Genomic DNA, 27,713 nt, shown 5'->3' on the forward strand with positions numbered 1-27,713 from the left:
TTAGCCTGCTGACACCAAGACCGGACCCCGGATAAGCAGAAGAAAATGGATGGATGGATGGATGGATAGTTTTGATGATGCTGTGAAGTTGTGTGGGATCATGGGAGTTGATGAAACCTCTTACTATTGGACGTATACAACATAAATAATAATAATAATACAAAGTTTATGCTATAAAATATATCACATTAATAAAGCTGTTTATAAGACTAAAGCGATTCAGCTTGCATGGTCTCCTCTGGCAGGTTCATCTACATTAGAGAGGCTGTAATTAAGCATGATTGGCCACACACACACACACACACACACACACACACACACAGACACACACACACACACACACACACACACACACACACACACACACACACAATACACAGGCTTCAGAGTAATCATCTGCTACTTCAGGTGTGCTGCAGTGAGCTGATTGCTGTTATGCAAGAACATGATTCAGTGCTCACACGTCTGCACAGGATTCACATCAAACACACGTCAGAGGTTTCAACATGTTAACATAACAAATTTAATTTATGTGACGATGACAGATACTCAACCTGTTAACGTCTTTATGTTCTGAAACATCTAAGTTTCAGTAAATAGTTTGCTTCAGGTTAGGCAGCAATTTGATTTGCACGCTGTTGTTTTATTTGCTCTGGCAGGCGCACCTGTTCCCCCTGCAGTTTAGACAGATTTACATCCTACCTGATTGAAGTCGGGCCAATCACAACCAATAAGCCATTACAGGGCAGGTTTGAGTGGTGTTGCTGTGGGCACATTTTGTAGCTAACCAAGATGGCTGCTGCTGATATGAAACGTTTTGAATTCACAATTACGTCAGAGGGGGTATTATGCTGTTTCACATTTTAACACATATATATATTGTTACAATGTTGGATGTTCAGACTAAACGTGGGTTAAGTTTCAGATCTGAAGGTCAAAGTATGTTGGAGTAATCCCCAGGCTTCTCAGCTCAGTCTGCAGGCTGCTGTGAACACCAGGTTTCACAGTTTTTTCTACACACTGCATTTTGTGACGTCACAAAGTGCAGCCAAAGCAGGCTTCGGAGAGCTGGCCAATCAGAAGAAAGTGGACTGACAGGGGCGGGGTTTCCCTCATATGAGGGCCTGCACAGAGCACCAGTGTTTTTGCTAAGCTACTCTGGCTACTGAATCATGTCACTCAAAATGTCTGTGTATTAGGCTGAAGTAGATGTCATATGTACTCGATGTTGGAACTAGCTTAGTAGCCTCATACTACGTCACACTTATCATAGGTTTTATTGGTGGTAAATGGACTAAATGGTAAATGGACTGTACTTATACAGCGCTTTTCTAGTCTGCGACCACTCAAAGCTGCTTTTACTCTACATGTCACATTCACCCATTCACACACTGATGGCAGAGGCTGGTACATAAAGTGCCCAACTGTCAATCAGTTATCACATTCATACCTGTTGGCTATGCCACCGGGAGCAACTTGGGGTTCAGTGTCTTACCCAAGGACACTTTGACATGTAGCCTGAGGGAGCTGGGGATCGAACCTCCGACCTTCCGACTGAAAGACCAGCCACAGGCGCCCGAGGCATCCAGAGGCATTTTGGCTTGCGTCTTTTCATAATGTTTGAAATTCAGGATCAACTGAGACGTTCCAGACTCATTTTCATTTGCCTATAGGTCTGGTGATGGCAGGCTAATAACAATGTTTAATACTAAGAGCTTATAAGTAAAAGTCTTGATTTAAAGTACCTTGGCAAAATGTGTATCAGCATTTTTTCCTTTTTATAATGTCCAAAATCCTATAATGTGAATATATTTTTTAATATTAGTTGAGAAAACAATCTGAGGACACGGTAATGGGTTTGATTACCTTGTGCAAACTCATAAAGATTAAGTCATGCGATCAAAAGCTGCACAATATCCTATAAATTTCCCTTATGACTAATATCCCTTTGTAGTCATATTGCAGTATTGGATTATTACTACTGATACATTATCATCTAAGAAGCATTTAATTGCTGTAACTGATCGAGGAGGAAATAATTAACTACTTCTTACTTAGGTAGTTTAACAATACATCCTATTTCATAAGCTAATCACATGTTTATACTTAAAAAAAAGTACATTCATTAAAATAAATCTGCCATTACTGGACTGAAAAGAACAACACAAGCACCTCGATGTTGAGCATAAGTGCAGTTCTTGATTTCGTACTTGCTTTTACCGTGCCTTTTACGGACACATAATCACATCACGATGGCATACTTTGCTTCTCCCTCATCTGTATTTCTGCCAAACGCATTATCATTAAATGTCATGTGGTGTGTTTTTCCAAAGAACCTCTGTGCTGTTTATTGTCTCTGCTGATTCCCAGGAAATGTATGAGGCCGCTGCACCTCTGAACTTTCACTGCTGAAGCTACTTTTAATACTCGCGAAGCTGAACGTCTGCCAGAAATCTTACGAGTGCATCATCTCAAAATCTAAAGTGTATATTGTTCACCCACACTGAAGCAGAAACATGCAGCTCCACCCTGACCTACTGTAAACAAACATGCACATACTTGGCTCGTATACAGTGCATTTGTGATCTCATGTAACCAGTAGCAACAAACAAAACATGCCTCAGAAAAACTAGTTTAACCGAGTCTATTTGTCGCAAAATAATATTGAACTTTTTAATTCCTCAATCAAAAGCACAAACACGGATCTGGGAGCGTTTCTGTTTCGAATGGTTCCCTGAACTGATGATCCTGTTGTTGCACTCAGTGAGCGTTTTATCACTTAGGATAAGAGCCTGAGCTAAAAGCCTGGAGTCTAAAGTGACTGATGACATTGTTTTTAACATGAGCGGACAGATCCGCAGACGGCTCAGCTCAGCCTGTTAGCAGTGATACTGACTAAAACCCCGCTAATCTGAGAGCTGGGGGTTCACAGTCTCCGAACAGAACAGGAGGCCCTCTTCTCAACCAGGAGCTAATAATGCATTATGTGAATGTGCGTCTTTGTGTGTGAGGACAGCTAATTAGAGAGCATCAGCTAGACGACTCTGGAGTAACAAAGTAAACCCTCACTAGCTTACCTGCTGTAAAGACGCATCTTTGTCTGCTTCTTATGTTTCTGCAGGGAAATATCAACCAATAGCTAACTTGTGCTAACAGGCTGCTTAGTTAGCAACCAGTAGTCTAAGGAGTATTCTGATTCATATTAACAATACCACAATATAATCTGTTGCAAATAAAGATTCAACATTGTGGTAGTTAAGAGAATGATCAAGATTACTGCCTATGACTTACTTTATAAGGGGGGTGTTATTAATGCCTCAGACCAAAATGCCCCTAAACACTACAACCAGCCAGAGCCATAAGACTTGGGATGTAGCGATGGGCTGCTAGGCTAGGTAGCTAGTTCCAGCATCAAATTCACATGGATCTAGTTCAACATCATATACAGACATTTGCCACTGCATAATTTTTACATGAACTGCCATCCAGTAAGCTAAAAACTAAAGGTGCACTCAGACCTGACAGGTTTGACTTTACTCCGACAGTCCGGTTCGTTTGGACAGGTGCACTCGAACTCTGCTGCAGATCAATGAACAAACTGTCCGGTTCGATTCAGGTGAGAACATATCAGACTTAAAGTAGGGCCTAAAAAAGGATGCAAACTAAAAACAGTGCTTTGTGGGTTGTTATCGGATGTTGACACTTGCAGAGACAGCCACACAGCCAGGCAGCCATATGCACAGGAACACGGAGGTATTCAAACTGTTCAGTGAAAAACTAAAGGAGAGTGGAATTGATCGAACTGTGGAGCACTGTCAGTTAAAAGAAAAAAACATTTAAATCTGCGATTCTCTCTCTTCTCTCTTTGTGTACTTCAGGGAATTTTCTGACGTGGAAATTCCGACCAATCAGAGAGCAGTTTCCTCGCACATTAAAACTTTGGTCTTTGATTTGGCTCAAACACACGAACTTAGCGCCCTAATGCAATAGCAGATTCAGAATGTTCCAAATCAGCGGCAGTCATCTTGGTTTTTAAAGAAATCTTCATGCTGCTTGAACCTGCTCCAAATTAGATACAGAGATGTGATTGGCACAACCTAAATGTGGCCTGAAGGAAATCTGCCAAAGCAAATAAAACATAAGCTCAAAGATCTGTCGGGTTCCCACGCTCGAGCCCCACGGATACACCTCTCACCTGTTCTTAACATTTGTTTCCCGCTTTGTAAATTAATCCCATCAACATTTTACATTTGAGGTTAAATAAATGAAAGGTTATATGAACAAATATTGATTCAATCAAACTCTTGTGATCATAACTTTAAACTGTTTTGACAATGTGAAAATCCAAGCTGGATGTCTCAAGATGTAACATACATCCTACTGTTTGACACTGTGGGATACTTCTTAACGCTAACAACTCAACTATGAAGTGACAATCCATTTATCACTCTTCTATTTTAGTAACATAAGCAAAAGCAAAAGTAAGCTAGCTGAAAAAGTTGAGACGGACTGTAACTAAAGTGGGACCCACATGTGAAAGGTTAGTGTCGCTAATAAAAGCTGGTGAGCAGAGTTATTATATTGTTTCAGCTGCACTTAACCTAACAGCAGTAAAGTAGCCGTTGTTCCGTTGTTAGGCATCGTCCAGCCTTTTGGTAGTTTTATGGACCTCATAGATCCCCGGGCACAGACTGCACATCCTCATTATTAGAGGCTAAGTGTTCCTTTTAAAGCAGCGAGGTCAAGCGAAACGTCCTCACTTTACAGGATTTCTGCATCTTTGTGGGAACATTCGGTCCACATAGGAAAAAAAAATCAGTCACACATAAGTCAGGGCGACTTCCAGTGAGCAGAAAGAGCGGCTGAGTCACGCAGATTAGATATCACGGCTGATTAACGAGGTTATAATGACACATTAGAGCAGAAAGACGAAAGTGCAGACCTCAGAGTTGATTCACGATGCACCGTGTGACCTCACTGCAGCCTCCTCCTACACAGCTGCTTTCACCACAAGACCAAAAAAAGGAGACCTTATCGTTATTTAATTAATGATTCAGAAAGGCCGTGCCCTCTTACAACAGACCAGTCATACACAGATGCATTTACACTGACCCCTAAGACCTGCTTTGAACACCTGCAATCCTCTACTGTTCATGGGACCTGGTTGGAAACTGTGTAAGGTAAAAACTGAAACAACCCTGGTTCATCTAATTTTTAAAAAAAATAGATTTTTTACCAACTAGTTGTTGTTGTTTTTTTTTTTTTTACAGTGTTTAACCTCTTTGATAAATGCTATAGCTAGCATTTCATCATGACAATGAAAAATGTAGCGTGTTAGCATGCTAACATTTTCCAAAAAGCACAAAACCCAAAGGACATTAATTGGCATACATCAAATATTAAATATAGCAGATAGGACAAAAAGGCTCACTCACTAAGCTTCACCAAAAACTGTTCTATTTCTCACCCTCAAAGGAGTAACTTAGCTATCCCTGAAAGAACTATGAGTAAGCAGAAAATTGGGTTCTCAGAGTTGCCAGTTGCTGAAGTCTTGAGTATTTATTAACACACAAAACCGACATTCAAACCCAAACAGACAAGCAAAAACATCACATAAATCACAAGCTGACATCCTCATATCTTGTTTCATGATTTTGATATTTATTTGCTTTCTTGCCAAGAGTTGAATAAGAAGATACTACTCTCATGTCTATATGCCAACAATGAAGCTACAGCTAGTAGGCGGCTAGCTTAGTTTAGCACAAAGACTTTGAACAGTGGGAAACAGCTAGCCAAGCTATGTCCAGAAGTATTAAAAACAACCTACAAGCAGATCTAAAACTAATTGATTAACACGTTACATCTCTTTTGTTGAATCCATAAAAGAACAAAGTGTAAACAGTCCAGTGTTTATGCTAAAAGAAGCCGACAGACGGCTACAGGCTCTAGCTTCATATCTGTAGGACATAAGAGGGCTATCAATTTTCCCATCCGACTCTCTGCAAGTAAGAAAAAAACTATCCCAAAACTATTTCTTAAAAGAACAGGTCACCAGAGGGTCTTGTTGAAGGACACTTTGATAATGTTTATACTGTTAGCATGTCAAATTTATTAGCGTCTTAGCTTGGTGAGCTAGCTAGCTGGTTGGATCAAGTGTTATGGCTAAAGTTAACACAATAACCTCACCTCACTTTGAATTTAAACATTAATAAACACATGTACAGCCACAAGCCTACAACGTGTCTCTTTGTGACTATATTTTTCCATGATTACACAACAAATGTTCAACTTAATCTTAAAGATAGTGTCAAAAAACGACGCAACTTCAAAGCTAGTTTAATTCAATTTGGGCAAAATACTAAAGGATCACTAATCAATTGTATCTCTATATAGAAGAAGAAATGTCTCCTGTTGGAACAGATCTGTCATCAAAAAGATTGAATGATGTGGATAAATTTACACCTTGTTATTTCCTGGTCATTTTAAAGTCAGTGTGGACTTCTACAAACACACAAAGGAAGCTGTTTCACTATCATTAACGGTTTACGTTCATGAGAAAATTATCACTTCCAGTAAACGATTTTAAGGCACTAAGAATACAGCCTGAAAGTACTAATTGTTTACTGTCAATGTTTCACTTGTCTACAACAAACACTTTCCACAGAAACAGCAGGGCCACACACCCACATAACAAAGCCGCACACACCGTGTTATTTTATAAGCAAAGTGATCAGGTTTTTTTTTGGCGTGTTCACGTGGGGGCGAGTTGATGGAGTTACATGAGCGATAATGGAAGCAGTTCTCCCTTCTGTGGAAAAAAACTCCCTGACAACCACACAACGGCCTGTTCTATGGAATTCAGCTCACACACACTTGTGTGACAGAGCATAACCCTCTCCCCTAGAAAACCAGCCAAACATCTGGCAAAACGAGCCTCACCCTAACATTTGCGCTTTTCTTAATGCCCTACAGTGAAGTGCAAATGTATTTGAATAGAATAAAATATTGTGTGGTAGACTATGTGTTATCTGCTGATGTAAACACACCCCGTTTTCAGTGGAAACTGACTTCATAGCTGGCCAGTTTCCACATCAGCACTTCGCTGTTGCAGACGTGACTGTTCTTCCTGTGTATCTGTTAAGACTCTAACTGACGTGAACTTTGATTTGACTCAAACTCTGTTGAGTTACATTTACAGAGATTGAACAAAACATAAGAATAAAACAGAAACTTGAACAGAACAAGATAAACAATTTAAGCAGTTATACCAGATGATTCACAGCATTGTTCTGCCATGTGTTTTCCATTAACCGGGCAGATCAGTTACAACAAGTCAGGAACAACTGAGAATCTGCCCTTTCAAGATAAGTTTTCAGACAACAAACGTAGCATTTGTCGCTACAATAAAGCTGCTATATTAAATATTTTTATATGGCTCAAAAGATGGGAATGATTGGACTCTATATCTCGTCTCACCCAAAACTTTATTGTTTTAGTTTAGTTTAATCAGTCGAAAAAAGCTCTTAAACTCACTGTAAACCACCCGCCCCTTCACCAAACAGAGAAGTTAGCTATTAGCTGGTGGAAACAGTGGAACATTTAGCATTTAAAGAGACAGATACTCCATCAGGAGATGGTGGAGACCAAAAACAGAGCTTAAAAAAGTGAATGCTGGAGTGGCGTTAATAATGTGGAAAGAACTATGACTCCAAATGAATACCAATTTGTTCAATGTCTTCTCTGTGCCGAGAGCAATAAGCACAATTTTGATTAACTACTTCGCCTAAAGTTTAGCCTTATCATCTTTATAACGTGACAATATCTGAACTTGAACACTTGTGCCGCTAGTTGACATTATCATCAATTATTTTCTGTCTTGTAACTTAGGAAGATGCTTCCCTCATTCTTTAATACATTTTATTATAAATATATTAATTGCCTTATCTGTTAACCGATTAATAGGTTGTATGATTTTCAAAAAGTGTAGAAAGCGAACTTTATAATTTTGAGGAATAAATGCAGTGGTAGGCAGATGGGTACACAAATGGAGCGTTCGAGCAGTTTCTCTCCTTCCCACTGACTCTCATTAACACATTTCTATCCCTCCTACAAACACACACACAGAAACACACATATATTAACATATCGTAGATCCAGAGTCCAGAGCGCTGCACTGGAAGGTGGAGGTAGAGAGAGTCAGGCAGGGAGCTTCTATAATTAGAGGAGCGTTCAGGAGCCGTACTGCTGAGTTGCTGAATGTTTAATGTCGGGCCTGCAGGCGTTAGAGTCGCAAAGAGCAAACCTCTGAGCCTCTTTACACCACCACTTTTACACACACACACACAATGAGGCGAGCAGCAGTAACAGTAGTAAGCGGGATGACTGGATTCAGATTTCAGAGAGGAAAGAGCAGCACAATACACGGACACAGAAACACAGCACACGTGACAACTGAGCGTGTAATTTCCCAGCTATTGTCTGTAACCTGAACTACGTAATGACCTGGGAACCCAAACCTCCTCTGGGTGAGGTAATGGTCCAACACATCAGACCGGGAAGAGGGACTGCTCCCAACATGGAATGAGAGCACAGTCTGAACTGACATCGCTCTTAAAATAGCTGTTTTTTAAATGTCGTCTGGTTGGGGTTACTTTGCAATAAAGTGCACGTTTTACAACAACCGTCTTAAGGATAACACACAAAATAAAATAAGTTAAAAGTTAGGAGTTTGTAAATTAATTACTTGGAATAAGCCTGTTAAGATGGCTGGTTCACTGAATAGAGTACTGCCATGTATTGGGCTATTTAAGGCTGCAACTAATGAATACTTTAATTATCAATTTTCTAGCTTTATTGTTAAGTCGTTTGATCTGTAAAATGTCCAAAGTGGTGTCTTTAGATGTCTTGTTTTGTCAGTCCAAAAACCCAAAGATGTGCAGTTTATTATGATTAACAACAATCTCAATATTTAGATGCTGTAATAAGAATTTGCTGTTATTTCCTGCCAGTTATTTTCCTATTTTTTGAATATACAATTAGCTGTCTAAAAGTTGCAGCTCTATCGCTATAATTGATTCCAAAAGTTATGCATGGTACAAGCCACGACAATTGCTGTACCAGTCTGGAACCAGCTTTTTTTGGTTTCCTCTACAATTATATTTAACTGCACTTTAAGGCAGAATTGAACCAATAAAAGGAAACAGGGTTTAGATAAAGATGTCCAGAGTTCAAGCCTACATGAGAGTGCTGCTGGTAAACTAGAGCTCCTCTAAGTAACTTTTTCAGACATTCAACATTGCCTACATTTTCAGTGATGTACTAACACAAAGGTTGAATAAGCAGCAATACCGACCTTATGAAACAGATGTGAAACCAACCACATGTGAGCAGGGGCGGATACTGAATTTTTTCGACTGTGGTGGCCCAACTGGGGCACTGAGTTATGCAGACACACACGCATACACACACACGAACTCTTTCTATCCCCACTAATCATATCTACTTTGACTACCAACGTTAAGTATCTAAAGTTGTTTTATTCTTTACATAATGTTTAACTTTCAAAGGAACACAACAGAGTGGCAACATATGAATGTTCTAAGCTCAATTCTGTAAGGACTCAAAAAGATGTTTGTCCAGAGTTACAATTTAAGTACAAACAAAAGGAAATGTAGCACACTGAAAGCTGCGAGCAGCCTGTTGCAACACAGCTCAAATTGTTGATTTTAAAATAATTCCCCCATCTGACCAGGCAAACAGCCAATCATAGTTAATTATTTTGGGGTTGCTGAGCCGGTTTCAAGGGGGCCCCAGGCTACCCGTGTCCACCCCCCTCTGGCTCTGCCCCTGCATGTGAGTGATCTCACTTAATTTCTAACTAACTAAAATAACTTAATTACTTCCTGTTGCGCAGTTTCTTTCTCATTAGCCAATGTGCTGTACGGCAAAAAGGACAATTTAAAAAAGTCAGAATTCTCTGATTCAGGCAAATCAAACTTGAATATTTTCTGGTTTATTGCCAAGTACACATACAAGGAATTTGACTTGGTGTTTAGGTGCAGAAAAATTATAAAAATGACAACACAGCTAGAATAAAGATAAGTAAAAGACGGCAATATCATTAATCTGGGCTTCATGTTGGGCATTGTTTTAAGAAATATCAATATATCATTAGAGCTATACATGTGACTTAAACCCTAGCTGCCATTATTGTAACCCAAAATCATCACCAGCTGGATGGATTTTACGGCGTCCAACTCTTCAGACTGATCGAGATGTAAGACGCAGCATTTGCTTTTTCTTTTCTCTTGTAGTTGAGACTTCCTGCCTCTTTGTGCAGCTCATTTCCACCCAAAACAAACGTTATAATTATTTGCTTCTGCTGGAAAATTACACACCTGTCATCTGTCAAACCTGAACAAACCCACCACTTCAGACTGACTGCCAAATATCTATGCAACAACAGTAAACTGTACACACTGACACAAAGAATAGCTCATTATACCCTTATCCAAAAGATCACAAAGCTGATTACATCTAATAACCTTATTAAAGACATACAACAGCCTCAGCTCAGTAGACAAATGTTGGCTGATTTAGTTTGCCTTTGGATTCAGAGTTTAATGGCTTTTACCCAGAAAGTCAATAATTTTAGGCACACAAAGCCAGTTCTTTCAACAGGGTAACCAAAATGTTACATTACCGGAAAATTTCCCCTCACCTTTTCCATCCTGAGTAAGTAGGATCATAAAATTCGTCCTCCAAGACCCATAAACCCCTAAAATATTCATATAATATTCCTGTGAGGAGTGTTTGTGCAGCTCTGGGTCTTTATAACACCTCCTCTAACAGCCTGCTTTGTCACATCTCTTCTGTCCTGAGCTCTCTTTTTAAAAATGACATTTAGTATCCTGTATTATTTTGTTCGCCTCACAGGAACATACAGCATGTCCACAGCATGTCCTCAGCCTGAACAGCGAGCAGGGAGTGGCGGAGCAGAGAGGAATGTTTTGAAGGGAAACCAGGGAGCACTTTAAGTCTCAGGCATCCTGGAGGAATTGGACAATGACTGTACTGAAGCTGAAGACATTTTGTTTCCATAGTTTAAGATTAAATCAAGACCTGCAGCAGCTCTGAGACTGGACACTGATTTTTAACTGTAAAAACCTCCTATAGCTTCTATTTTTTAGGGAGATTTTCCCCCCTGTCATTACATTTTGGGTGGTTTTGGTTTGAGTTGACCCTCCTGACTGGCAGATGCGCAATGTTCCTTTCATACTGTGAATAATCACACAAAAAAGCAGCAATTTTAGGGTAAATAGTGGCAAAATGCTACATCCTCTTTTTCGTTATATCCAGGACAGCTGTATAAATGTTAAGGCTATATGAAACAAGCAGCTCACACAGCACTCACCCTGCTCAGGAGCGGATTTCTTCGACAGGAGAGGCTGGGGAGCGATGCGGCGGCAGCTTCGGCTCAAATCCTGGCTCCCTCCCTCGGTCTGTCGCCTTGCTATTTACCGATAAGCTGCTCGGTAGAGACAGTCCTCCGTTACCGAGCCCGCCTCTATCTTCCTCTCCAGTTGACTGACAGACGGCCTCTGGTCTTTCTGCTGCCCGGGAAGGCAGCGCTGAAACTCTGTGTAATCTCCGCAGCTCGCTCCGCTTCTCCAACTGCCGCTCCACCGCCGCCGCCGTCGCTGCTGCCCTCTGACGTCATTGAGGAAAGCCCCGGTTTGGTGATGTCACGCCGTCAACAGTACGGTAAACCCCACCCCAACGGCTACACCTCCTCCCCTCAGCAACTTCAACAAGGGTTTACTGTAAAAACCAAGTGAACGTGTGTTTGCATAAGAGTCAAAATGAAACCAACTGCGACGTGTGGTGAAATAAACACAGTGAACGCTCAAAATTGAGGTCAAACGGCTACTTTAAAAGGTCACAGAACAAAAATGGAACACCAGGAAGTTAGCTCCTATAACCTGCATCTTCAAACATCTGAAAGTCTCTACATTTTTTGGTCACATTTCTGTTTTTTAGTATCAAAATAATAATAACATTTGAAACATTACATAAGCTACTGTAGAAATAGTAATAGAAAACGGCTTCATTTTGAATTATAATTTAAAAATCTGTTATAAGTCAATGGTAACTATAGATTACACACTTTATTTACATGACAAATGTATTGATGATAAATTAAAACATAGATATTTGTACATCATTTAAAACAGCTAATCTGTGATAACCTGTAGACAAAGAGTGCAGGAGAATGTTTGGGTTGCTTGGCAACAACAGTCCAGTTTCAGTTAAGTTGTGGAAGTAGTTGAGATGGTGGAGGAAAAAGTAATTGTGTTGATTGTTCCTTTTTAATTCTATTGTGTCACTGTTGCATAAAAAATATATCAAACTCTAGGGCGTGATGTTGTACTGTGAATATCAGCACTGCTGAGATTATCTGCGGCACGAGGCCTATATTCAGTAAAACATCACTCCCTCTCATGTGATATTGCTTAATTACAATTCTCATTTAATTTTAGCAACAAAAAAAAAAATCACTTTATCCGTCATCAAATCAGTTAACGTTATAATTTGTGGCCTTTAATATTAGTATCAGTCTCAGAAGTACCACACCAGTCAGGCTTTGATATACAAACACTTTCTTTACCAATCCAAGATGATTTGCCCAAACTGTATTAAGATTCCTCTTGACTTCCTTTCTTCTTAACATTACAGGATCTCTGCATACATCTCATCTAGATGCCGAAAACATCAAAATCGCCAACAAAAAAACCCACAATGTGCACAAGAAGATGACTGTAAGAAAGCAGGGGATTTATTAGAAGGGGAAACATATGACAGTAAGTGCTGACAATTAAGAGCCCCACAGCTCCGCAAAATTAACCTCAACTTATAGTTAAGGTTTTCTGATCCCCCTCCCCTCCATCTGTCCACCCACCCGAGATCTTTCCCCCAGCTCCTATCCTTCGCCCCGGTCGGAACAGAGCAGCTCAGGATTCAACCAGCTGGAAGAGAAGGGAGAGAGGGGAAAGAAAGGTTTCGTGTGAACAAGCAGCAGTGACTGATAATGCTCATTTGGTGATTTAAATGCTGGAAATGTCAAGAGCGATGGACACGAACATTTTCCTGTCCATCTGAGTGCAATTAGGCCAGAGCCAGCGTTCATTTTAAAGTGCACATTCAACAGTTACATTCATTTAGTTGTCAATAAAACAAACAGGATTCAAGTCGAGTTCTTTACATTCAAAAAGAGAAATAAAAAAGGAACACATGCACCATCGAACACAGGAGAGAACATTAAAGGACATGTAGCATGAAATCCTCCAGTTGAGCTGAATAAAAGACTGAAATCTGCCTACTGGGACTGCTGAACATCTGCTATTGTTTTTCATCACAACAACCCCCGAGAGCATAGAAACACATCAGTATTCAGGGAAACGTGCAGGTGACACAGTCTGCATGCAAGATGTTCCCACTAAACACAAACACCAGGTGACTGCCGAGCTGAGGGGGAAATAACAGGTCGAGGAGGAAGAAAGGATTCAAGGACAAACATTCAAAGATCGATGTCACACATCGATCAGAGGTGGAGTTTAACATCTCCAGTATGTCGGTTAAGTACAGGAGGAAATAAGCATGACTTATGTTGGTAATTTAAGATTGTTTCACATGACTCCCATGGTGCTTGTGAGTATAAATAAGGAATATATAAAAAGGGGAAATTAGGTCAAGGTCACAAGAGGACACCTTTGGGAGCTGCAGAGACAAAAGCCTCAAAGAACAACATTTCCGAGGGGGAATTTTTCTGCAGGTTTGGGAGACCAACATCCTTCAGCTCGTCTCTTTGATCCAGCTCACTTCACACAGTCTGTGACGTCTGTGTTGCTGCTGAGAGACTCCATCTTTAACTTTCAATGTCACAGATTAAAGAAACCGTTATTTACTCCTGTCTGAAGGATGTTTATCCAACCGGCCACTGAACACTGGACACTGATGTGAACACATCTTATTATTTTACAGAAACACAAACTTCACATTAGATACAGGAGACTTCAAAAGTGCTTCAAAAAAGGTGCTCAACATTTACACATAAGACTACAATTACCAGCATGCCCTCTTTCTTAAACAACACCGTGTGATACTGTAAGCCACACCGAGTTTAAAAATGTGTCTATCATGTCTGTGTGTTCAGAATTCAGTGAGTTATGACACTGAAACAAAGTGTTATGTATTTAGTGCAAAATGCAGCCTAAGGGCACTAAGAGTAGTATTAAGGTGCTATTAAGGTGTTATTAAGGTGGGATTAAGTACCATATTGCTCCACAAGTTCTGCGTCTCTGCGATGAAGGCGACTACTACTGCCAAACTATGATCACTAACAGCCCATTGTTTTCATGTCCAAAGCATTTCATGAAATGTCTGTTTCTAACCCAACTCTCTCACAGTTTGAAAACTACAATTAAAAAAGTCACATTCCAGATTTCTAAATAATTAAATGCCACTGGAATGATACATTTTGGGTTCTGGTCGGATCTTTTAGCTAACTTTTATATATGCAAATAAATGTATTAGTGCATGCAAGACATAAAGTGTGCAGGATATTTTTTGCTACTTTTGATCCACACTACCCTTTCCTATTCACCTGTTTCATGAAACACATGATGTGTCCTTTCAACAAATAACCTTTCTCCAATAACATTAAGCATCATTTTCTTACTCCTCAAAACATAAATGGTAAGAGCAGTTCCATGACTACGGAAGCCCTAAGCAGACGGAGATGCATCAATACTTTATAGCTGTGTCCCATTCCAGGGGCTGCAGCCTTCCAAGGCCGATTGTGTCACAGCGTCGCTCGCGTCGAAGGCTGTCCTAATACAAAGGCTCCTTCAGATGCAGCCAACAAATGCATCCTTCTTTTCCCGGGCCATGAAGGATCCATTGGGTTCATCCTTCACGTCCCAACGTATCCTAAAATTCATAGCGCACCAATTCAAACAAGATGGCCGACTCTTACGCGAAATAATTCACTTATAAATATACGTTTTTGGTTACAACTCAGTCGAATAGCTAGCGTTACACGTTTAAAAAAACCAAAGGGCCCTTGAAACAAATCATCTTTGGTGATTGGTTATGCTAGCTAATTAGCCCGCTAGCAACCTGTTGCTAGGCGACAGGATTGGTGCTTGGTGACGCAAGGGTAGGGCCAGGAACAGCTGGTGACGCAAACCTCTGTAGACCAGACCGTCTCATTAAAGTTCGGCTTCAACTGTCGACACAGGCTATGAATGACTCATCCTCCGTAGTCCGCTTCCTTCGAAGGTTGCAGCTCCTGGATTGGGACACAGTTTTCCCGTGATGATGAGTAATTTCTGGTTGTTTTCTCAAGATCATAAAGCTGGTTTTCTCGTGATAACACAATAGTTTTCTGGTGATCTAGAAAACAGAACAGACCGGTCACTTTGATACACTAGTATTAACTAGTATTAACACACTAGTGAGGCAAGTTAAGCCTGTTTCTATGTTTGTTTTGGGGATCAGTTATGATCATCTGATGTTACAGTGGTGCAGTGTTGTTATCGAGATTAATAAGTCGAAATCTCGAGAAAACAACCGGAAATAACTCGTTATCACGGGGAAACTAGGATAAAATGTATGGATGCATGTCCGCTTAGGGCTTCCATATATGACGTCTAATGAAGACCAACAGCTTTGCTTCCTTCTCAAAGCTACAAATAGAAACCAAGTTGAAAATGTTAAAGCCTACTGAAAGTGACAGTCAGGTTGGATGATGCTCGTCTTATGCTTCTAATGTGATTCTACCTTTAAAAGGGTGAAACGGTAGAAGAAATGAAGCTGAAAGAACAAACAGGAGATCTGCTGTATGTGAATGTGAATCAGGAAGAGAAAAGGGTAAAGTCATCGATTAAACAAGAGCAAACCTGTCCAGCGAAGGCAAACAATATGCAACAAATGTCAATATTTCGAAAAGCTTCTCTATAAAAACGTGCGCGGCATTCTGCTCCTCTAAATGTCAGAACCTTAAATGTCATTTTTCTATAAACACAAAAGGCAGAAGCAGCCGCAGGGTGCTAAGAGCCAGTTTGTTCTGTGGTTATTGATCAGTTCTACTTCGGCTTGTTGTCTGTCAGACTTTTGTGATGAAGAGGAACAAAAATGCGACTTTGAATCCTTTCTGTTTCTACAACAGGGATCACACAGGTGGAACATTGAGGCTCCATCTTCCACGTTTACACCTCGCAAAGTTACATTTTGTTGCCACTGGGAGACTCGATCAACTCTTGTATAATCTCCACCCTTGAGAGGAGGAAGAACCCGGTGGAGGGGATACAGGAAGGATGAGAAAGGTTTTAAATGAAGAACACTTGGTCTTTACAGGCGGTGGCGCGTGCTGGGATTTCCGTGGCGGCAGTGAAGGCAGCAACGATGGAGGCAAAGACGACACCCGGCTTCTTGGCGGCGTCGATGGCCATGTGCAGGCCCTGAGCTTTGTAGTACTCCACCAGAGGGAGGGTCTGACGGTGGTAGGAGTCCAGGCGGGAGTGCAGAGTCTTCTCGTTGTCGTCGCTGCGGCGGATGAGCGGCTCACCTGTCAACTGAGAGGAGACACGCGCGGAGAGAACACATGAGGAGGGGGACAAAGAGAACGAAGGACAAAAGAAACTGAATAAGAAGGTTAAACCTGAACAACAATGGGTACTCCTCTTCAAGTTCTGCACACTGATCTCATCCTATTGTCGTACTGCAACCTGATCAGCTGTCACAGTATCCCTCTCACTTTCATTTTCCATGTGTTTTACTGAGATCAGTCTTTGTACTGGACAACAAAACAGGCAATAAAAGCCTCTCTCTGAAGGAGGAGATTTTTGTTGCCGTTTTTTTGTTGCTTTGTTTGGAGAAGAACAACATGGCTTCATATGTTAAACGTGCATCTGAAGAGTGAAGCCCATTAGGTAGGGAAACCCAGACTTTAGATTACAGGAGATCAGGTATTGGTATACATGAGACAACATTCACATTAAATACAATTTACTCCTCATTATTACTGAAACATCAGGTGTATTTGCCATGATTTTTGTTCATTTAGTCACGACAGCACCACAGCAAAACCTGGTGTCATGCTACTGGTGTTATTACAATTACCCCGAGGGTAGTGTACGAGTTAGATCTCCTTAAAGAGTCCCTCCAGTGTAAATGAAGTGTTTAACCTTGTGAACATCTCCATGTGGTGTTCTTCATGCAGCATTCATCTCCATGGCTGGGCCTGTCTGCTTTTAAACTGCAGTGTACCAAGGACAGGCTGAACAACACGTTTTCAGATTGGCAGGTTTGAGACGTCACAAACCTAAGGAGCCAATCGCGTTAATGGACGGGGTGACGCTATGCATATCATTAGGTGTAACCTATGGCAACCACTTCGGTGATGCGAGAGCCAGCTGTAACCTAATATTTGCAAACTCACTACCGACTATTAATTTTCCGATTACTAAATTTCAAGCTAGCTAAGCTCAAACAAATTGCACTAAACGATGGCAGAGACGTGTTTTTTGTTTTTGGATATAATTTTCTGAAAGTAGAAACGTGGCACATAGTGGGCGGGGCCTATGCAGATTCATGAATTTTTAATGAGGAAGAAGAAGGAGATGCCTTGGGAGGATTTTTAGAAGGTAATTAACGGATTTTGCAGATCAGACACAATTTATTATTTCAAGCAGAGCATTTATAAGTCTGAAAACATGACTGGAGCTGCTCTTTAAAATATAAGGCCATAGTTTCGCCCACCAAAAGGCGTAAGCAGCACTGATAGGTTTTTTTTATCCCCAACAATAAACTCTGCACACTGTGGTATTTTGGTGTCGAACACATTTGGCACTAAGAATAAATGCCCATCTGTTGCAACGTCATTATGCTGCAAGTCTGATAATGCAAAGAAAAAAAGATATTTACCAAATGTAGATACATTTTAATTAATCTCTCTCCATCAAATAGATGTGCTTTAACATCAAACAATGATGTTTACAGTAATTAGAGAAGCAATCTCTCTCTGTTGAGAACACATGGCAAGGGGTTTTTGGACTTCACTTTTTGATACATTTTAACAGCTTCCTCGCTGACTTTGACTGTTTATCATCATCTGAAGGTCAAATCTGTTCATGTTTAAATTGAACTTTTACGGCCGACAAAAGCAAACCAATCCATCAGCGACAAAATTATTTCTATATAGTTATTTTTAATGCCTTGAACTGCCGGTGGGATGGAAGGCGTCAGACGAAGCGATTAACTGCACGCTGCCTTTGTTTATACTTTCCAGCTTTAAAATTTAAAGTGAGTGATACATGTGACTGTTAAAGAATGCAGGATGAGATTTTGGTTAAAAAGCACCACTTAAGCATGAACAGGACAAAATCAGCAAAGAGATAAGAGGTACGGCTTTGTCCACAGGGGGCGCCAAAATCGACACAAACGAAAAGCTCCTCACAGCAGCTTAAAAGTTAATCGTCTTCAGTCATGCAACTTTTCTTTGTTTGTTTGGCCATAGTAACCGTAACCGAAAAAGTAAACCACCTCCGCCCACTCTCTCTAGCAGACAACCCACTGCTTCTGATTGTTTTTACTCGACACCCATCTCTTTAAAACAAAGAAGACTGCAAATGCAAGGTCTTTGATCAGTAGGCTAAACGCTAAATCAGTTTTAACTCTTAACAGACATTATATTAACTGGTGATCGAATGAGATTATAACATTAAAGCAGAACCGTCTATCTACATGCATCTAAAATGGGCAATTCTCAGAGCATCTGTCTTTCATAGTGGCTTCATGCTGCATGAAAAGCTTCTGCTTCCAATTAAATCTGAAAGCAGCAGACACACACGCTGATAAATCTGCAGCCGGTGATTGGTGACGTAGCGCACCAGAACACAGTGCCATTAGTGATAGACGCATTCAGCTATAAATCCAGCTGATGATCATCTACACAATGGCCTCACTCTTTATTTAATACAAGTGCACTGATTTCCTCTGTTAGCCACATCAATAAATTAATGACCCTTCCACTTTGAGGCCAAATTAACTCTGCTGGGTGCCACCAGAACGCAGAAATCTTCTAGATGTTTTCCAAAGATGTTTTCTCGGATTGAAAATTAAAACCTCTTCTCTCTCCGAGTCCCGTCGAGCACATCTACTCTCCATTTAATGAGATGAATCAAAGAATGACGTCTTTAAGCAGAAATATCTCCAAGTGTTTCATTAAGAGTTAATGTCCCAGATATTTTATACTTCCAGAATGCGTCAGAGCACTTTGTCTGAAACGGCTGATTGTCACCGATTTCCAGCCTGGAAACGATTTTAGGTAGGAGGCGGTTTAGCCAGAAGTGGTTTCTAAGTGGGTTGATAGTGAAACTACTTACGTCATCCTTCATGGGCTCTTTGGGGGGGTTGAACTCCTCGTGGTAGGAGCGGCCACTCGGCTGATGAATTAGTCTGGGGAAACGAAGGGGAGACGGTGAGGGGGGCGGGACAAGGACGGAAAAGAAATCAGGAGTGAGAGCATGAGAGGAGGAGGACAGATGAGGGTTAGACAGCCGCGGTGACTCACTAACTACTTAACTGTCCTTTTTCACATCCCACACGCTGCCCTTGTCCTACTTGGGCCTGAAAAGGCAGCAGCAGGCCTCCTCCTCCTCACAAAGGACCCCTGTGAACAGAGAGATGGCTCTTTCCAACCTAACCGTGCCTTTCATGCGGCGTGGCGTACGAATAATGTCGTGTTTATTGTGAAGAAAGAGGAGAGGCACCGTGCTGAAATGACAAACACCAACAAACACACATTTTCTAAAAGAGCTGCAGTGTGTTCAGATGGTTCAGGTCCGCCTGTTTTATGTGTGGGTCAGCTCAAAATGAGAGCACAGCGTGTTACATTTAACGGTTTCAAAACAGTTATGTAAATAATGATTTGGTGCACAGTGGGGGCAGAAGAACTGGGAACATGGAAATGGACCAGAAAACAACCAGACGCTGCCAATTAAGTTGTTATAAGGTTTTTAACTTTCTCTTCAGTTCTCGCTTTAATCTCAACCTGCAGAGCTTACATAAGAGAACCAGTGCCAGGTCACAAAAAGTGGAACAGAGAAATGATCAGAGCTTACGGATGTTGTGACTACCTACAGGTGGTGCAGAGGCAACTGTTGGTTGTGGCTCGTTTTTAGGCAGAAATCGTTTTTAAGTAGAAACAAAGAGGAAGGTGGATTTACTTCTCATTCAGCAGAGCTTTATTAAGGCTGAAAACCACGTAAAGGCAGAAGTTAACCAACCACGTAGCTGAAGAGGCGTCATGTTGTCAAACCTGCACATCAGCCATAAAACATGTGACTGCTTTACGAAAACCTCACACAGGACAGCTTTTAAAACACAGGGCTGCAAGATGTTGGAAAAAAGCGATTACATTTTGTTCTGTGATATTTATTGTGATTTGAAATACAGGAAAGGATAAATGCTGTCTGTTTTCATGTACACCTAAACAATTAACACTTAAGTCTCCTTTCTTCTAACAAAACAACCCCTCCTTCTTTCACCACACGAGGGTTAGCGATTCTGAGAGCCTTAAGAAAAAGTATACAGAGTTCAGGAGGAGCGACACGTTTCTTAATAAAGTAAATATAAACAGACCTGTGGGCTGCAGCTGTGTTAGCCTACTGAAAGGATATGTCATCTACCTTTTCTCACAGTGTTTACATGTATGTTTAATCAGTGTGATCAGCTCGGTGAGGGTAACTTTTTGAAACGACAGCTCGCGTCTCCTTCCTGTCGACACACACATCCTCACGCCGTGTGAGCGCTGCAGGCGTAGTTCCTAAAAGTAAACGCTCTGCAGCACGTCCGCTCTGTGAACGGTCCGTGTATGTGGCCACAGTGTTAACCAGCACTGGGACGAGGCGCCGCTGTTAACGAGACCACTCTCACTTATAAGCCACCGCACGTAGCGGGGCGTCAGCCACGATCATCCCACCGACAGGATCTGTGAAGGCAGCAGCAGCGCATGCTCGTTTACAGTTTACAGGTAGGCGATTCACATATCCCTTTGCCCCCCAAAAACTAGCGCAATGATGCAGGTTTTTCAGACCCGGGAAGACCTGCTTATAGATGCCGATTGTCTCTTTCATTGCCAGTGGAGTATACGCCTGTTGGTGTCTTCTGATGTCACAAATGCACCCAAAACAGGGTTAGTAAACAGTGAAGATGATGTGGTGGTTAGGTCTTTATTGTATCTGTTACGCATTCAGTCTGTGTATGAAACTCGGTGCCGACAAATTTGTAAGGATGTTCGAGCGCTGCTCGGATGGAGACGGGCAGAATTTGTAGCTGAGATGACAAGGAGTCACCGAAGTTACCGACGGAGCATAGCATCGCGTCAGGAAAGAGGGCGGAGATTAGAGTGTCGATCCGAGTTATGTGTTCTCATGAGAGATAGACCGATATGGTTTTTTCAGGGCCGATACCGATACCGATTATTAGTAGTCAAGGAGGCCGATAACCGATATTTGGAGCCGATATTCATTTGCAGTAAAAGTGAAAATATTGGCGTCAAAATTTTGAATAATACAAACTCCAACACTTAACTTTGTTTAAATGCCTTTAAGCATATGTTTATTAAACAAACAAACAAAAAGCACAGGGAGTTCCCAGGGTCAGCAGCATCTCTTATAAAGTTAACTGAAAATTTAAATAAATAGCCTCCTGAAGTTTTATTAAGTAAATAAAACAAAGTTATCGGCGCCGATAATCGGTCTATCCCTTGTTCTCATCAATGACGATCAGAGCCGAGGCGATAATTACCCGGGTCTACTGCAAAGTCATTTGACCCGTGTCTGAATGCCGATTGTAACCGTTCTCATTAAGCAAAAAAGCCGGGTGTTGGCGGGTTTTTTGACCAGTGGGAAAAGGGCTACAGACTCTGCAGCACAGCGGTCAGTTCACTCTGTGCTCTGCTGAAGAGCTGTGATATCAGACAGACTCTTGTTGTAGATTAGTGATGGAAAACATGAAACTGGTGAGTTTTAGTTTTGCACCGAGCAACAAAGTAACAGCTTGACGCGTTTCACTTAATTTGCTTCACTATTGCACGTCCTGCACGGTGATTATTGCACATGTGCACATCACAATTGCGATTGTTAAACGATATATCGTGCAGCCCTACTCAAAAGCTACAGTTGTTAGTTTACCACTATAAAATCATGTGTTTTCACTTGTAAATTTAGTATCACTGATGAGCTGTAGCCTGATCCTGATGTTCAAACTCCCTTGTCCCTTTTGAGCTCCATCTACTGGTGCTCTGAGCAGCTCTGGTACTTTTCATCAGGGCCTAACAAGCAGACTTCTTTAAGGACTCAACCTGCGACCTTCGAGCTGCACGACGCTCTCAAGCCCCTTCAGGCCACAATCTCTCTTCGCCGCATGCTTTCACGCTCCACTTCTCTCCAGCATTATCTCACTGTCCCAGACTCTTCTGTTCACATGAATCAATCTACCTGCACGGGCGGATTCAACGCGCAGACAGAATGAGGAGAATCTCTGACAAAAGGAAACACAGCGTCCTAGGAAACCTTAAACCACAGGGGAATACAACAGGTGGAATACTTTCTCTCTGGTCTTGAATAATTAATCCTCTCTCCTACCTGCCACAGATCCTGCGCACCAACAGGGAATCGTCAACAGCAAACTCGATCACAGAGTCCAGCTTCTCGTGTCTCTTGTCCAACAAGTTGTCCAGCTGGAAGAGAAACACAGATAGGCTCAAACAACAACACCCGACTCTATCGTCCTGTAAAGAAACCTCTCGACCATCTTTCTCCAGTATGACGACTCAAACTACATTTCAGCAATTCTTTTTTTATGTCTTATAACATTTTAGACCTTCAGCTGATGTTTTTATGTAAAGTCTCAAGTAGTAAATAGCTGCATTTATAAAGGACTTTCCTCATAAGCACTTAACCCTGTGCTTCTTGTGCTGACCTGACCTTCAGGAGCAAGAACCCACTCCACCACCTGAGCTACAGCGGCCCTCACATGACGGTGACAGGAGCTCTCTTTACTTTCTCGATTGAAATAAAATGGCCGTGTCTTCACGTACACGGATATTTTTCAAAATGTAGCTTTCTCTCTGCGTTTTGGTCTTTGGTCCACACACGAACGCCATTTTAGTTTAGAAAACGGATCCTTTAGAAACTCCAGCCACGGGGAAGACGTTAGATCTCTTTTGCGATGCGTCACAAAAGAGGCGACATTCCTTGCAAAATGACGGACGTAACAAAAACAGTGATGCTTCTGACCTTGCTAACAGGACTTTTAACATGTTTACACATATGCCTACAGTTACTCATCCACTATATTGATATATCGCCCCCCCTTCCGCAATGCGCCATTGCAGCCCACCAGGTAGTCTTATGGCAATAGATTTTTTTCAGACTTTTGATTGGCTGTGATTTTCTTTTTCTTCTTTGCATGACTGGGTTATATCACCGCCTGTTGGTGTGGCAGTCTCATGACAGCGGCTCTGTTGTGTTTTTGTTTGGACAGGATTTTTTTTTTTTTTTTTTAATAACAATGCTTGTGCAGACGGTTTTTTTGGAATACCTGCATACGTGTAGACATGGCATATCATAATAATAATAATAATAATAATAATAATAATACATTTTATTTGTATATGATTGAATAGGCAACTTACTATTGGAGCCATGGTTTTCCCCATGCTAATTTCCTGTTTCAGTAAGTACATTTGATTATACTTCACCACTCCTTTAATTATATTTCATGGAGCTTTGTTTTCACATTTTTACACATTATTTGTAGATGTATTCATTCTGTCTTGGAAATTAATTTGAGCTCCACTTTTGTTTGAGAAGTAACATAATTTTACCTTCATGCATTTTATTAGTCAAGAGTCGGTTATGTTATGCAAAGACTCTTTGACCCTCTTTTTAATTAAAATAACAGCAAGAATATACAAACTGAAATGTCAACAGTGTGTACAGCTAGTTTTACAGCCTTTCTTTCTATAACGTGTACTTTTCTAAGGATTATTTTGGCCTTTTTATCCCTTTGTTGAGAAAGAGAGGACAGTGGACAGTGCTGGAAACAGGGGAAGAGAGTGTTGGGGATGAAATGTGGCAAAGGGCTGAGGGTGGTAGTCGAGCCCATGCCTGCATCGTGGACTGTGGCCTCTGCACATTGGATTCACGATTTCAAGTGGATTGTGATTCATCAAAACTACACCTTCCACCAATAAACCAAAAGGAATAGTTTGATATGTTTGGGTAATAGGGTCATTTAGTAAGACACTAATGGGGATGAAGTTTGAAGAGTCAGGACTTAGCTTAGCACACAGACAAGAAACAGTAAAGTAGAGTGAAAGCTCTCCTGCTAACTTACTATTCTGTTAATTTCTATTGTGAGCTACACGTTATTCCTGTACAGTTTAACTTTATTTAATCTGTCAGAAAAACTAAGCAAAAAGCAACAGAACACAATGTAATCCTCACCATCTCTGCTTGTCTGACTGTGCGAGGGAATCCGTCCAACAGGAAGCCGTTCCTGCAGGCCGACGTGTCCAGATTCTTCTCTATGAGCTCCACGACCATCTCATCACTGACCTGCAGGTAAACGGAGATAATTCTCTAATCCAGCTATTCACAATCTGTAATCTGCTACATCCTGCACAGCAAGGCTCTGTTAACGAGCCACATGAAGAGAAACATGTCGGTAGAGCTCAGGTGATTCTGAAACATTAAATACACAGTAAACGGAGGAATGTCTAAGGGACTGAAAACAGGTTCGATAATACAGCGGATCTTAAGTATCGGCTACAACAACAGCAAATAGCTGTGGGGGAATCTCAAGGAGAAATCAGTCACATGCTGAGAGCCTGACAAGACTGCAGAGCTAAAAGGTTATGCAACAGGTGCATAAACACACACAGCACTGTATGTTCACACTATGATACAGAGCGACACACTCAATTTAAGAATCAAGTGGTGCAGAAGGAAACATTCTTTGCTGCCAAGAGTACGAGTCAATAAACAAGCTAGAGCTAACATTAGTTTGAATATTTAACATCTCATGTTCCCTCCTTAACATAGTTTACTTTTCTCTATATATGGTTAAAGACAGAATGGAAAGTTGTAAGTGAAAAACCTTCACAGCATGAATGGGAGTCATTTGAGCAGTGAATGTCATTGAAGACAAAGAAACATAAGACATGTAGTCATGTGTGAGTGAACATGAATGCCTGTAATGTCAACATGGAGCCTCAGAGAAGACAGAGGGTCAGAGGAAGAAAATCACACACTGAGATCTTGAGAAGCAGAAGATGAGCGTTAAACGTTACCAGTTTGCCAGCATCCATGGTCTCTTTGAGCCTCTTCCCGAGCTCTGAGCCTGAAGCCACCATGGCCCTCAGCATGTCTCCGGTGGCCAGGTGGCAAACGCAGTACTTCTCTGCTAGCCGAGGGGCCTGCAGGGAGAAGGAGAGCTCACTGCTGTTAAAAGTCATTAATAGATTAATAAAGTGTAACATTATCACCTCCTACCAGACAGATGAAGATAAAGTTTGGCTGTGGATTGTAACTGTATTCTACCCACTGCTCTGTCAGAGAGCCAACCACCTGCACAGCTGACTGCTAAAAGCATGAAAGAGCTTTGTTTATTTTGTCGGTGAGACCAAAGACTTTTCAGAGGAAGAGATTATTATTAGGTTGCAGTTATACACAAAACTCACAGAAAGTCAGGTACAAACTTTCATTGGTTTCATCAGCCCTTACCTTAAAGAAACAATATGGACATAAGGAGAATGGTGCCTCTTTTATCCACACTCTTCACCCTGAATGCCTGCTCTTGAACTGTCAAACTTGAGTGGGTCTGATTATCTGAATAATTGTGCAACAGTGTTTTTACAGACAACAAAAAATCTGTTCTTTTAAGAAGGATTCGATCACCTTAAACGCTTGCAGTCTAAACTCATCTTTACAACTACACTGCAACTGTTCTCCCAGATTTCTGGATAGATTATTAGTTGAAAAGATCATCCAAAAATTAGGCAATATTCAGAAAATTACACTACATGTTTACCAGCATTAAAAACACATACTAGTGAATCCCCTTTGGCCCACAGAAGACGACTAGCTGACCCACTGGCTTGACGAGAATAAATCCTTCATAACATCACCCTTAAATGATCATCAGCCTAGAAATACCTCATTATGATGAACATGGGAGCAATTGATGATAATTTACCTTTCCTAATACTCATAAATCATACAGTCGATCAAATGTCAAAAATTGTGAAAACACCTATGGTTGCTGTTTGATGCTGTTGATGTTACATGTGGTGTTGGTGATGCGCGATGATTCCTTAAAAGCTCGACGTAATGCTACAATATTAACTCGGCGCAAGCCTGCACCACGCCTCTCTGTCAAGCATGAAGAAGGGTGCAAGATGTCTGCGGTATGGCAGTTTCTGGCCACTACTATAAGAGTAGGCATGATATCAATTCCATAACAGGGGAGACATGATGTTCTCTGCAATTAGTTGGAAAAATACATGTACCGAATATATCAGTATTGAAATCGGCAATCAGCAAAAAGGGTTGGAAAATATCGGCAAAAAATCTAATATCGTGCATCCATAAAAACACCCATTACAATTTGAAAGGATCTTTAAGTGGTTTTCTGTTGAGACCAACAATCTTTAACCCTAACATGTTAATTTCCAATGATAGACAGAATGAAAGAAACTAGCAAATCCTCGTGTTTCTTCAGCAGGATATTGATATAAATCATATGGAAAAATAACAGATTATAAAAATTGTAGCCTGATTTTCTTTTGATTGATAATTAATCGACGTGTGATGCAAAACACACACACAAAAAGATTTCCAGTGAAACCTTGTTGTTGTTGAGTATTTGCACACTTGGGATGGGGTTTTTCTGGTAGTTTGCCAAATTAGAAAATAGTTATAATCTTTATAAACATGTGACGTTACATTTTTATATACTGATGAAATCCGTTTAGAAATTGGCAATAAATAAAATCGAAAGTACAAACAGGCTAGCAAATTACCTTTAAATCTATATCTCTGTAGGTGGCACAATGGTATAATGGAAATAGGCTACAAATGCTAACTTTTTTTAAACAGGGGTTTTAATAATAACTTCACTATCAAATAAGAAAATAATGCGTCCATGCTGCATACAAATGTCTTAATATTTCTGATAAAAGCAGTTAACTTCATCATAAAACTGAACATTTTTAAGAACAATACAACCTTGATGTTCAAAGAGATATGCTTTGTTTTTCTGAGAGATGTATCCAGGTAGGTTAGCGTTAGCATTAGCTAGCACTTGTACCGACCATGCGCTGTGAACGCTACTGTTTGACTAAGCTAACGGCTAACAGCTAGCTGAGTTAGCTCTCCAGGGTTTCTCTCACTCACCTGAGTGCCCTTCCCGGCTCCGGGGGGTCCGAGCAGAATGGCACGGATACCATCTTGCACATCGGCTATAGCCTCCTTGAGTTGCGTGCTGGGGGCCATTTCTAGACCGGGACACCAGCAGGGCAGAAACTTTAATAAAGTCTGTCTGCGTCGTCTTGGTGACACTTCAGCCAAGTTGGCCAGGAAAGG

At 41.0% G+C, this 27,713-nt stretch overlaps 2 protein-coding genes across 3 annotated transcripts in view; both read right to left on the reverse strand.

The window, feature by feature from the left end:
• The window catches only part of rnf19b (ring finger protein 19B), a 44,775-nt gene extending 33,107 nt beyond the window's left edge, over positions 1–11,668 (reverse strand). Inside the window, exon 1 of the mRNA XM_069681238.1 lies at positions 11,414–11,668. The gene's annotated coding sequence lies outside the window, so the exon portion shown is untranslated. The remainder of the gene's footprint in view (positions 1–11,413) is intronic.
• A 1,145-nt stretch (positions 11,669–12,813) lies between these two features.
• Positions 12,814–27,697, reverse strand: ak2 (adenylate kinase 2). Of its 2 annotated transcripts, XM_069681906.1 has the most exons (7): positions 27,525–27,697; positions 25,421–25,546; positions 24,576–24,686; positions 22,710–22,804; positions 19,446–19,518; positions 16,415–16,634; positions 12,814–13,025 (listed from the first exon to the last, which is right to left on the reverse strand). In XM_069681906.1, the coding sequence occupies exons 1-7, from the start codon at positions 27,621–27,623 to the stop codon at positions 13,018–13,020; spliced, it is 732 nt and encodes a 243-aa protein (XP_069538007.1). In that variant the 5' UTR covers positions 27,624–27,697; the 3' UTR covers positions 12,814–13,017. The 2 variants fall into 2 exon arrangements, with proteins under 2 accessions (XP_069538007.1, XP_069538006.1); XM_069681905.1 differs by lacking the exon at positions 12,814–13,025 and having other exon boundaries at positions 16,374–16,634.
• Between the last annotated feature and the right edge of the window lie 16 nt (positions 27,698–27,713).

This window comes from Semicossyphus pulcher, unplaced genomic scaffold (assembly GCF_022749685.1).
Source record: "Semicossyphus pulcher isolate SPU_LCO1_2020_fin unplaced genomic scaffold, fSemPul1.0.p SCAF_5, whole genome shotgun sequence".
Lineage (NCBI taxonomy): Eukaryota > Metazoa > Chordata > Actinopteri > Labriformes > Labridae > Semicossyphus > Semicossyphus pulcher.